We start from the raw sequence: 12,455 nt of genomic DNA on the forward strand, positions 1-12,455 counted from the left end.
TCTTTGTAAAATGTATCATGATCATATGCAATGAAGAGGTATGACATTGTTTCAGATTTTTCAAGACGCAACAGGAGGCAGTCGATTGGTCTATGATGACAATCTATAATTGCTATTTCAACATTAAATCTTTTGAAGAAAAACAAAGGGACAATCGATTGTGGTAACATACCAATCGATTGTGGGGTTACAAATTAGCGACCTCAATCGATTGTTCCATAATGACAATCGTTTGTTATTTTAAATTTTATGCAATGCATAAAGTCCAATAGCTTCTTTCATAAAAATTGGCTTGATGTCTTTCTCTATTGTATTTCACACTATATATAGTAGTGTCAGTAGTTACAGGTAATTATAATTCATAATAACTAATTATAAATCATTATGACTATCCTTATAATCTACAAAAGTAAATTATTCACAATAAAGGCAAAGATTAATTCCTAAGTAACACCCCCTTCAAATTGATGCGGCCGGTCAAAGAGCATCAATTTTCTAACAAGTAACTGATGTCGTGAGCATGGAACAACCTTGGTAAGAATACCTGCGACCTGCAACTGAGTACTAACATGAGGAAGTGATATTAGTCGGTTATCATAGGCATCACAGATTGAATGACAATCAAGTTCTATATGTTTGGTACGTTCATGACAAATAAGATTTGCTACAATTTGAACGACACTTGTATTGTCAACAACACAGAAGCATTAAACTTCGATACCCAAGTAAATATCAGACCTAAATTATCTAGGTCTAGAGTCTAGAATCTAATATATATTCATCCTAGATAGAGATTCGAAAAGTATATGTTTATATCAACCCAAACCCCAAGCATACAACAAAAATCAAGGATAATCACCTATACAAATTTGAGAAATAAATTTTATACAACACCATAACCAGTAAATATACATAGAATCAAAGTAAATATACATACAAAACCACACAAGAGGAAGATACATAGATAATAGAGAAGAGAAATCAACCGACTCCCACGATGTCAAACACGATTGAAGCTTAATCCAACTCCGAATCCTCAAGATGTAAGCTCCAAATGTGTTGTAGAATCATCCAAGAATCAAAGAAATGAAGGTAATGGTGTTGAGACTCAAAAATATCCAACCCATACCCGACTCCTTTTTCTATTCTTTCCTTTTTAATGCAGTTAAACACTTCCTTTTCTCATGATCAGGCACAGGCGTGACACAACTTTTTAAAAGACGTCAGGAACCAAACCGATTTTATCCTTATCATATGAAACAAAATAAATAAAACTAAAATCTATTAAGCTAGGCTAGGGATGGCAAGTAGACCCGAACCCGCAGGGCCCACCCGCACCCGAACCCGAGTCAACGGGTGAAAACCCAAATTGACTGGGTTTGAGTTTGGGTGCCACCCGATATTTTGGTTCGGGTTTGGGTAGTGTGAAACGCGCATCCGAAACTCGAAATCACATCCGCTTTTATATATATATATATATATATATATATATATATATATATATATATATATATATATATATATATATATATATATATATATATATATATATATATATATATATATGAAATATATTGTGGAAAGTTGTAGGAAAAATGTATTTTGTGTATTTTGTTACGGGTTCGGGTTTGGGTGAAAAAATCCGAAACCCAGCGGATGTGGGCGTGGGTCTTGTTTTACCACCCGAACAATATTTAAGTTTGGGTTCGGATTCGAGTTTGGGTAGTATGAGCCGACCCGACCCGTTGTCATCCCTAATCTAGACGGTCTCCATTAGCGCTATTTTAATTTTTAAGGTTTTTTAACGTAACTTTCAAGACAAATTAATTTAATCAATCAAATTCACAGTAACTCTTGTGTAACATAGGGGGTCACCAAAATACATCTTCATTTCACAAAATCAAAGCTGCATTCCTACTGGGCATAACAGTTGTCCAAACAATCCCTTATGTTTGCCGTCCTTGCTTAGTCTAGCCCGGTTGTTCTTAACTTTTTCTACTTTGTACTGTTGTTGTGTTGCGTAGTCCATTATTAATAAATAAAATATACACTCCCTTTTGTTTTATATAGCATAAAAATCATCATCGTTGAAAAATCAAGATCACATTTCAATATTTTCCAAACCATAATCCCATTGCGCATCACAGCCACCCAACTTCATAACCTAATCTACAGATTTATCAAAACTAATCTCAGTCCTAAGCTGTTGTCATTTTTCAAAAGGTGACACTATTCTCTCTAATATTCTTACAATTAACTAATCATGCTTAATTTCTAAGCAAACATCTAAACTAGGTTTATCTTCATCATGTCCTCTTTCTGTTTGTACAAATGCATGCATCATACACTTGGATTGATTTTTAATTTTCACTGGAATTAGGATCTCAATTTTGATAATTTTTCACTTTTTTGCTTCAATTTTAAGGTTTTTCTAGCATCCAATTGGATTAAGGGAAATTTGGATGTTGTTAATTTGTTTTTGTTTTCCAGTGTTATAGTGAGTTTATAGCATGGCGGTTGAAAAGTCTGGAATTGCCAAAGATGTTACAGAAGTGAGTTTCTGTATTTTGATCATATTTTAATGTTTCATAATGTGTGATTTATACTAATTTCTGTTATTGATTTTGTATTGGTAATTTGTAAAGTTGATTGGAAAAACCCCATTAGTATATCTGAACAAAATCGCGGATGGTTCTGTTGCTCGAGTTGCCGCGAAACTTGAATTGATGGAGCCATGCTCCAGTGTGAAAGACAGGTAACAATTTAGGTTTCTTCCAATAGTGCTGCTACTATCTATTTTTTGAGTTTTGGTTCTTGCTTTTGTGAGCAAAATGCTTTTGAATTGACTTGTGATTATAAATGTAGGATTGCCTATAGTATGATTACTGACGCAGAGGAGAAGGGGCTCATTACGCCTGGCAAGGTTGGTACTTGATTCAGATGAAAATTCATTGGATTGGTCATTGAAAGAGATGTTTTGACTTTCGAACAAATTAGCAGTTGTTTAAATTCATTTACTAGTACTAGTTTGATGCATCTCTGAGTTTATTATCGGTGGTACTTATTTTGATTCATGTTGACTGTATTGTGTTATTGAAGAGTGTCCTCATTGAGGCAACGAGTGGTAACACAGGCATTGGATTGGCTTTCCTAGCAGCAGCAAAAGGCTACAAGCTTATCGTTACAATGCCTACTACAATGAGTCTTGAAAGAAGAACCATTCTTCTATCTTTTGGGGCTGAGTTGGTTCTCACAGATCCTGCAAAGGGAACGAAAGGGGCAGTTCTGAAAGCAGAAGAGATATTCACCAAGACTCCAAATGCGTATTTACTTCAACAATTTGAAAACCCTGCTAATCCAAAGGTATCTGTCTATCTACTCATTAGTTCTACAACACTCCTAGTTAATGCTGGACAACGTTGGGTGACACACTTGTTTTATCATTGTATCTATAGGTGCATTATGAAACCACTGGCCCAGAGATATGGAAAGGCACAGGAGGGAAAGTTGATGCACTTGTTAGTGGTATAGGTACTGGTGGTACCATAACAGGAACTGGGAAATATCTTAAAGAGCAGAATCCCAACATCAAGGTTGGATTTTAAGTCATTCATTTGATTGGTTGTGATTTACCGATAAAATTGAACTTCTGACTCTGGAAATGTATACAAATTAAACCCGTGTTTCTTTTCCTGATAATAAAGATTAGGTTCTGATTTGTAGTTATGATATTTTTTTATGCAGCTGTATGGTGTGGAACCAGCAGAAAGTCCTGTACTGTCTGGAGGAAAGCCTGGTAAGTTGTAATACTGTTTTGCTCCTCAGAGTTAACATAAGAACCTACTTTTGAAGCCGTTGCTGATGTGCGAATTGCGATTATAAACGTCCAGGTCCACACAAGATTCAAGGGATTGGTGCTGGTTTTGTTCCCGGGGTATTGGATGTCAGTCTTCTTGACGAAGTTGTACAAGTAAGTTTCAATGTGTTTTGAAAAATTATAACACCCTCTCACGTATCATGTTAAAAGATTTAAAGATATCTTAATGACTTGACTTTTAGTTTTCTTTTCGACTTATGTGACACTTGGATTGACTTAATGATTTGGCAGATATCAAGTGATGAAGCAATAGAAACTGCAAAGGCTCTTGCTCATAAAGAAGGCCTATTTGTAAGTTATAGACCTCTATAGAAGCACCTAGATTTGAGGCTATTCTTAATCCTCTTTCGCAATTCATTAGTGAATTTGTAATACAATTAAGAAAATGATAGTATTATATTCTCGTTCTAATTGGATTAATTTGTTGATTCTCTATGCTCAATATTGTTTTAGGTTGGAATATCATCTGGAGCCGCGGCTGCAGCTGCCCTTAAGATAGCAAAAAGGCCAGAAAATGCTGGAAAACTTATTGTTGTAAGTTTATTGAATTCATACAAATTTTGATAAAATTATTTTGAATATCGGGTTCTCTCAATATGTTACAAGGAAAAAAAAGGTTTCATATTCATTTTGGTAAAAGTATTATTATGGCTTACATCAATGACTTTTTCATTTTGATATGGTGCAGGTTGTTTTCCCTAGCTTTGGTGAGAGGTACCTATCCTCTGTGCTGTTCGACTCGGTGAGACAGGAAGCTGAAAGCCTCACCTTTGAACCATGAATTTCAGTTGAAGGATGTAATCTAAGTCTGTAATGATTTCATGTGATGGATATTCATTGGCGAAGCTGGGTTGTGTTTCTAAATTAGAATTACTGCAAAAGAGAAGAATAATTGTAACTTTTGCCGAAGACTCCTGTATTTAATCTGTAATCAACTTCTACAAGAACTAGTTTTCTATTAAACTCGAGTTTCAGATTAATTGGATACAAAATTTAATTCTGTTGTTGGATTCCATAAAATAAAAACAGCTCTCTCAAGATTACAATAACGCATTCTACTGAAAAAGTATATCATTTTTATTTATAATTAGCGAAAATGTTGTATTGTATGAAGCAGTATGCAGTAGTAACATTTGTCACATGAATACAATTATTTTAACTCAATTACTAGACCTTATTGAAAACAAGGAATGGAAGTGATAATCAGTTTTAAATCTTGAGAGGAAAATGCAAAAGGACTACCTAATGTATTATACATACAGATTCATGACACTTTATTTGCTTATTTTGACAGGAACAACTCGAAGCGGTTGGCCCTTTTGCAAGGTAATGCCGAATTTATCATCCATGTTCATATTTTCTGGTTTCATGTTACCTTCAAGCTTCCAATCGAATGAGTTGGCTAATAACCCCAACATTAACAGCAGCATCCAATTAGCCAGAAGTAAGGCAGGGCATATTCATCGTCCGGCACCAAATGGTACCAGCTCGAAATTCCGGCCTTTGACATCAATCTCCGACCCCAAGAACCTTTCTGGAGAGAACAAAGTTGGATTCACCCATATAGTTGGATCTCTTCCAATATTTCACACATTAACTAGCACCTGTGCATCCTTCGGGATAGTGTAGCCACCTATGTCAACATTCCTCTCAGCTTTTCGTGGCAGTAAGAGTGGTACGGGTGGGTGCAACCGAAGCGTCTTCTTTATTATTGCCTGTCTTCTTTATTATTGCCTGTAAGTTTGGGAGGTTAAAAATATTTGATTCCTCAAGTGGCACAGTACAACCAACCATTTTCTATAACTCTTTTTTGGCCTTCAGCATAGCTTCTGGGTGGCGGATAAGTTTCATCGCCCATTCGAGGATAGATGCTGTTGTATCTGTTCCAGCCACGAATAGATCCTATGCATACATGTGATTATATTTAGCTAGATGACATTTAATTTGAAATTTAAACGGTCTGCTTATCTATTTCAATATAATAAAGTTTATACAGAAAAGACAAACGGGCAACAACAGCTGCGCCGCTATTCCTAAAAAAGAAATAGAGAATATATACATACATGTGATAGATGTTGGATCATATTATTGTCCATAAACTCGTTTGCCTCGGAAATGTTTAGCAACCAAGTCTTCAAAAATCTCCAACACTTTCCTAACATTCTTTTCTTGTTTTGTTTACGCCTTGTGGATCGATCATCTTCAATACAGGAAAAAAATCTGCCACATTTGGCGTGCCAACGAGTTTTGTAATATCAGTCACCAAGTCCTTAAACTCTCCCGCTTCCCCATTAGACCAGATCAAATCCACAGAGAAAATAGTGTATGATAACAGATTTATGGTTGTCTTGAACACTGCTGTTCTAATATCTATCGCTTCGCCAATTTGACTGCTTTGCCCGATATCGTTGATTACCTCTTGTATTTTCTTGCGCCTCACGTCTTAGCTAGCATCAAGAGTCCTGTGAGAAAATAATTCTGTGTTGCATAGTTTTCTTAATTCCTTCCAAAGAGGTGAAACTGGTAAGAAGGCAAGACTGTAGTACTCGTGGTCGAGAACCGACGCAGATTGTGGAATTCTTCTGTTTGACAAGAACTGGTCATTGGTAAGTGTTAGATATAGGTATGATAATCCTGGATATCTTCAAGAATCGTGTTCGTTCACTTTCCGAACAAATTATATCGACCCTATTTTTGTCTGGGTTCACGAAATCTTTGCGGGGATAATTCTCGAAGAACAATCTGTTTCTGACAATAGAGAACAGATCAGAATGTAAAGGAAGTATGTTTTTCGTATTCGAAGCCGAGGCCAAATGACTCCTTATATAGGAGATCAACAATAGAAACCGAAATGACACACCTGTTCGGTAAAAACAGTTATGTCTGTTGGGAAACGACACACCTGTTCGGTAAAACGGTTATGTCGGTTGGGAAAGGGTGCAACTATTCAAACGAATTTTTCGAACGGGGCGCTGCCCCGCACCCCGCCCGCGGGACCCCAGTCAGGGGCGCTGCCCCTTGGAACCCCGTTTCTATTATTCGTATTCAATTGCACGTTTGGCTCTACGAGCGTGCACTCTGCACTACCCTAACTCGTTCCAAGCTTAACGCATAATTGCATCGCCCTACAGTAAATCACATTACTACCAAAATACATTGATGATACTAAAATCACCAACAGTAAGAAGCACATCTTTTGCCATGTCTACTAAGGAGATGACAATAGTGGTTATTTGGCCAAATTTGAGACTCATTATTGGGCCATGAATCTCAGCAAGTCTTGCCAATGATTTATGTGGCGTGTCTCCTAATTCAAGGAGGTTCCCTTTGGTGGCACATGTTAAGACAAATAGAAGAGAGTTCATTGTAAATTTTTTAGATGAATGAATGTGATGAGAGATGAAGCTCAATTTATACTGATTTTGCAAAAATTAGAAATTAATATTATATTGTCAAACTTCACGATTTGGTCATTGATCTTTTGCATAGAATGATTTTCTTTTAGTCAAGACACATTTATGGACATTGATCATTATTCTTTTAAATTGATTAATATTAAATTTAGGTTACAAAACATTGAAAACATTTTAAAAATTCAAGAGAATAATGATAAAAGACATTGTAATTTATGGTGAAGTGATTGAGGAAAAATCGAACCTTTTTCGGTTTGACACTGGTAGAGAGAGTCAACCTTGGATTGATGAATGATGCTCTCAATGAAAGGGAAGTCATCTTCTTCCTCGCTACTTTTCATCCCTGTTGATGCTTCAATGGATTGAAGAATGATGCCAATGAAAACATGTAAAAACGGAAAAAGATTGAGAATTTAACGGTTAAAAAAACATGTCAAGATTAGATTTCATTAAACTATTTCATATGTATTATATTAGTCGAGCATATGAACTTGTTAATAATCAATATTATCACGTATCACTCACCAACACCGCTTATGTCTCACCGGTGTTGCAGGTTTTATCGTATTGTTTAATCGATAATCTATCAATCTATTAAACAATACAATAACATTAAGTTTTGATACTAGTGAATATCAATTCCAAACCTATGTCTAGCATTTGTTCTTTGATAGATGAATATCTTAGGTCAAGACTTGAAAGATATTTCTCAATAATGATTCAAATCATAAATATTACATAAAAGCAAAGAGAGTCATCTATTTTGATCATCAACTTGTTCACATACAAAGGATCAAAAGAAATACATACTATGTTGATTAACTACCTCTAATCTTGACACAAGAGAGTTTAGCTACGCATCATGGTAGCTTGCTCCACAAGTAATGAGAAATGATTCCCAAACACCAACATTTAAAAGTTGAAGAATGACGCTCCAAAGACATAATTTTGAGTTCTCTGAATTTTTAGGTGTGTTTCGCTATAGAAATGAAGATTGTCACTAGGGATGGCAAGCAGACCCAAACCCGCGGGGCCCACCCGAACCCGAATTTGTGTTCAGGTGCCACCCGATATTTCGGGTGCGGGTTTCGGTAGTGTAAAACCCGTACCCAAAACCCGAAATCACACTCGCTTATATATGTATAATATATATATATATATATATATATATATATATATATATATATATATATATATATTGATTTTAAATCATACAGTTATTATTAAAAGTTCTCATTCTCATTATAGCCAAAGTTCTCATTTGATACGTCCCATATATATATATATATATATATATATATATATATATATATATATATATATATATATAGACACACACAAATAAATATATATATTTGTTGCGGGTTTGAGTTTGGGTGAAAAAACTCGAACCTAACGGGTGTGGGTGTGGGTGTTATTTTGCCACCCGAACAATATTTAGGTTTGGGTTCGAGTTCGGGTGTCAATTTCAGATGTGGGTTTGGGTAGTGTGAAACCCGCACCCGACCCGTTGCCATCCCTAATTGTCACCTAGAAAATTGAAGTACAAAAGTATATATAGTGGGCTGAAAACGCAGACCACGCTAAGTCTCATCAGGGCACACTTAGCGTGACCACGAGACAAATTATCAAACCGTCACAAACAGTGCTTAGTGCCGCGCTTGGTCCGAAATCCGCTGGTACCTACTATCCATCCATCTCTAAGCGCGCTTTGAGCGCACTAATCCCAACTTCCAATACTTGATTTCCATCCAAAATGCATCTTAAAGTTTTGATTTTTTTCCTTTAATGTGCCCAATGGAAACCTACAAAATAGAGTGAAATTGATAAAACTATAAGGTATTTATATAATAAAGCTAAAGACTAATTATTTACACTAAAGTTAAGGTTTTGACATGAAATTCCTTTGAAACCAAGTGAAAAGGACCACAAAATACTATTGATTATATATACAAATTGGCTCTTAACACATTTTTGAATTTTTTAGAGGTATGCCCCATGTAGCAAGAGTGGGATGAGAAATTACCTTATCTAGAAGTATTTAGGATAGCCCAATATCTCTGGAAAAATGGTCAAGTTGGTAAAGTAAGTAACCTCATTACAAAAAATTTATGAGTTCAATATTTTCTTCTATCAATAGTTTTTTGTTCGAATTTATCACATTGAGATGACTAATATGAAGTTATAAGAAAAAAGAACAAGGAACAGTACAACACAAACAATACACAAAAAATTTAAATATCATACTATTTATCTTAAAATCTGTGAGATATTGGATCAAACTCTAGTATGGTCGAAGGGTAGCTTCTTGGTTCGACAGTTCGACAAAGTTAAGCATGAAGTCGAAGGATTGTTTACATGCTGGTGTCGAAGTGTGCATGTTGTAGTCGAAGATGGGTCTAGCATGCAGATGTCGAAGATGCTAGGGTTGTTAGCATGTTAAATTAGGTTTTAGTGTTTAAACCCTAATTTGTTAAGTTAGCTTATTTATTAAGTTGGCTTGTGTAATGGGCCTTGCTGAAAAAGCCCATTAGTTAGTATGTTAGGTTTTATTATAAATAGCATACTAGTCTCTCATCATTGCTAAGCTGCAAATCCTGATTTAGGGTGAGAGAGATTATTTGTTATTCTTGTAAACTTGTAATCTTGTTTTAAGAGAAAGTGAAAGAATAGCAGTTATAACCAATTCTTGTGTTCTTCTTCTCTTCCCTAATTCCCTATTATACTTTGTTATTGGTATCGTTTTTCATAACAAATTGGTGCGGTGAGCGTGGAGAAGATGCCTTCAACAAAGTATGAGATTGAAAAGTTCACCGGAGTGAATGATTTTGGTCTGTGGCGCTTGAAGATGAAAGCTCTACTGGTTCAGCAGGGTTGTTTGGAAGCGTTGAAGGGAGAGGCAGCCATGAATGCTGCATTAACGACAGCGGAGAAGACAACTATGATTGAGAAAGCACACAGCGCAATTCTATTGAGCCTTGGTGATAAGGTTCTATGACAGGTATCAAAGGAGACGACGGCATCAGGGTTATGGGCGAAACTTGAAAGTTTGTATATGACCAAATCGCTGGTAAATAGACTTTACCTGAAGCAGGCTTTGTATTCATTGAAGATGGTTGAAGACAAAGTGTTGGCTGAGCAGTTGGATATGTTCAACAAGCTGATTCTTGATCTTGAAAATATCGATGTAAAGATTGATGATGAAGATCAAGCGCTGTTACTATTGTGCGCTTTGCCTCGATCACATGCTCACTTCAAAGAAACTCTCTTGTATGGAAGGGAGTCTCTGACGTTTGAAGAAGTTCAATCAGCCCTATATTCAAAAGACTTGAACGAACGAAAGGAGCATAAACATTCGACTGTTGGCGAAGGTTTGGCCGTTAAAGGAAAACTCTTACGAAAGGATGGAAAGTTTGACAAGAAGAAGGGAAAAAGCCAGTCGAAGTCTTACAATGGCGAAGCATCTGGCATTCGATGCTATCATTGTAAGAAGGAGGGTCACACAAGAAAGGTGTGCCCTGAACGCCTGAAAGATCATGGAGGTAAGGATACTGGCAATGCAGCCATTGTTCAAGATGATTTCGAATCATCTGATGTTCTTGTGGTTTCAAGCAGTGACTCGAGAAGAGAGTGGATTATGGATTCAGGTTGCACTTGGCACATGACTCCGAACAAAGACTTGTTCGAGGAATTATGTGATCAAGATGGTGGATCAGTATTGCTGGAAAACAACACGGCTTGCAAGATTGCAGGTGTTGGATCTGTGAGATTCAAGCTCCATGATGAGTCAATAAGGTTGTTGACTGAAGTCAGGTATGTTCCTGATTTAAAGAGAAATCTGCTTTCTCTTGGTGAATTCGACAAGAATGGACATGTTTTCCAAGGAGAGAAAAGTATCCTAAGAGTCATGAAGGGGTCGAAGGAAGTCTTGAGAGGCGTAAAGAAACAAGGCTTGTATACCCTTGAGGATGAAGTTGTAAGTGGTTCGACAAATGTTGCATCCACGAAACCTTTGTCGAAGACACAAATATGGCACATGAGATTGGGCCATGTCAGTGAAAGGGGTCTGGTCGAATTAGGGAAACAAAATCTGTTTGGTGGAGACAAAGTCGAAAAGCTGAAGTTTTGTGAACCTTGTGTACTTGGAAAATCTTGCAGAGTGAAGTTCGACAAAGGCAAACAAAGAACACATGGATCCCTTGATTACATCCATGCTGATCTTTGGGGGCCTGCAAGGTGTCCATCACATTCAGGAGCAAGGTATTTTCTATCCATAGTAGATGATTATTCCAGAAAATTATGGGTATTCATCCAGAAGACTAAGGATGAAACTTTTGAGAATTTCAAAAGTTGGAAGACTCTGGTTGAAAATCAGACTGGCAGAAAGGTCAAGAGGTTGAGAACCGACAATGGCCTTGAATTTTGCAATGAGGCATTCGACAGTTTTTATGCTGCCTCTGGTATTGCAAGGCATAGAACTACTGCAGGTACTCCACAGCAAAATGGTTTGGATAAAGGTTTAATCGAACTATTTTGGAGAGAGCCAGATGTATGTTGACTAGTGCTGGGTTAAAGAAGGTGTTCTGGGCTGAGGTTGTTTCGACAGCAACATATCTGATAAACAGATGTCCTTTGACAGCGTTAGATATGAAGACACCTGAAGAAGTTTGGTCGGGACATCCACCAGATCTCGACAAACTGAGAGTATTTGGCTGTGTAGCCTATGCTCACATTAGGCAAGACAAGGTCGAACCTAGAGCTCTGAAATGCATGTTCATGGGATACCCTGAAGGAGTCAAAGCTTATAGGCTATGGTGCCTAGAGCCAGGTCACAGGAGGTGTATCACCAGTCGAGATGTAGTTTTCAATGAAGCTGAAATGGCTTTCAAGAAAACTGATGATGATGGTCGAAGTGCAGAAGAGCTAGAACAGGTAGAGATTCCTGTTGAGGTGGAGCATGTTGATGCTGAATTGCATATCCCTGATGAAGTCGAAGAAGAAGCAGAAGATGCTGAGGAAGTTGAGGAAACTGACGATGACTACCTATTGTCGAGAGATAGGTCGAGAAGAGTCATCAAGGCACCTCAGAGACTTGGGTATGCAGATCTTATAGCTTATGCCTTAATCTCTGCAAGTAAGGTTCTAGACGAAGAACCTAGAGACTA

General features: G+C 36.9%; 1 protein-coding gene and 1 pseudogene across 1 annotated transcript; one reads left to right on the top strand and one right to left on the bottom strand.

Annotated features, from left to right (window-relative positions):
• The first annotated feature begins 1,956 nt into the window (after window positions 1-1,956).
• On the top strand, window positions 1,957-4,840 carry LOC131643476 (cysteine synthase-like). Its single transcript, XM_058913699.1, has 11 exons — window positions 1,957-2,223; window positions 2,491-2,552; window positions 2,646-2,755; window positions 2,866-2,923; window positions 3,100-3,363; window positions 3,456-3,593; window positions 3,745-3,796; window positions 3,891-3,970; window positions 4,109-4,168; window positions 4,331-4,411; window positions 4,566-4,840. Exons 2-11 carry the CDS (start codon window positions 2,511-2,513, stop codon window positions 4,656-4,658), a joined length of 978 nt encoding a protein of 325 aa, XP_058769682.1. The 5' UTR covers window positions 1,957-2,223; window positions 2,491-2,510; the 3' UTR covers window positions 4,659-4,840.
• Window positions 4,841-4,995: 155 nt separating this feature from the next.
• LOC131648769 (geraniol 8-hydroxylase-like) lies at window positions 4,996-7,242 on the bottom strand (annotated as a pseudogene).
• Between the last annotated feature and the right edge of the window lie 5,213 nt (window positions 7,243-12,455).

This window comes from Vicia villosa, linkage group LG1, assembly GCF_029867415.1.
Source record: "Vicia villosa cultivar HV-30 ecotype Madison, WI linkage group LG1, Vvil1.0, whole genome shotgun sequence".
Taxonomy (NCBI): Eukaryota; Viridiplantae; Streptophyta; class Magnoliopsida; order Fabales; family Fabaceae; genus Vicia; species Vicia villosa.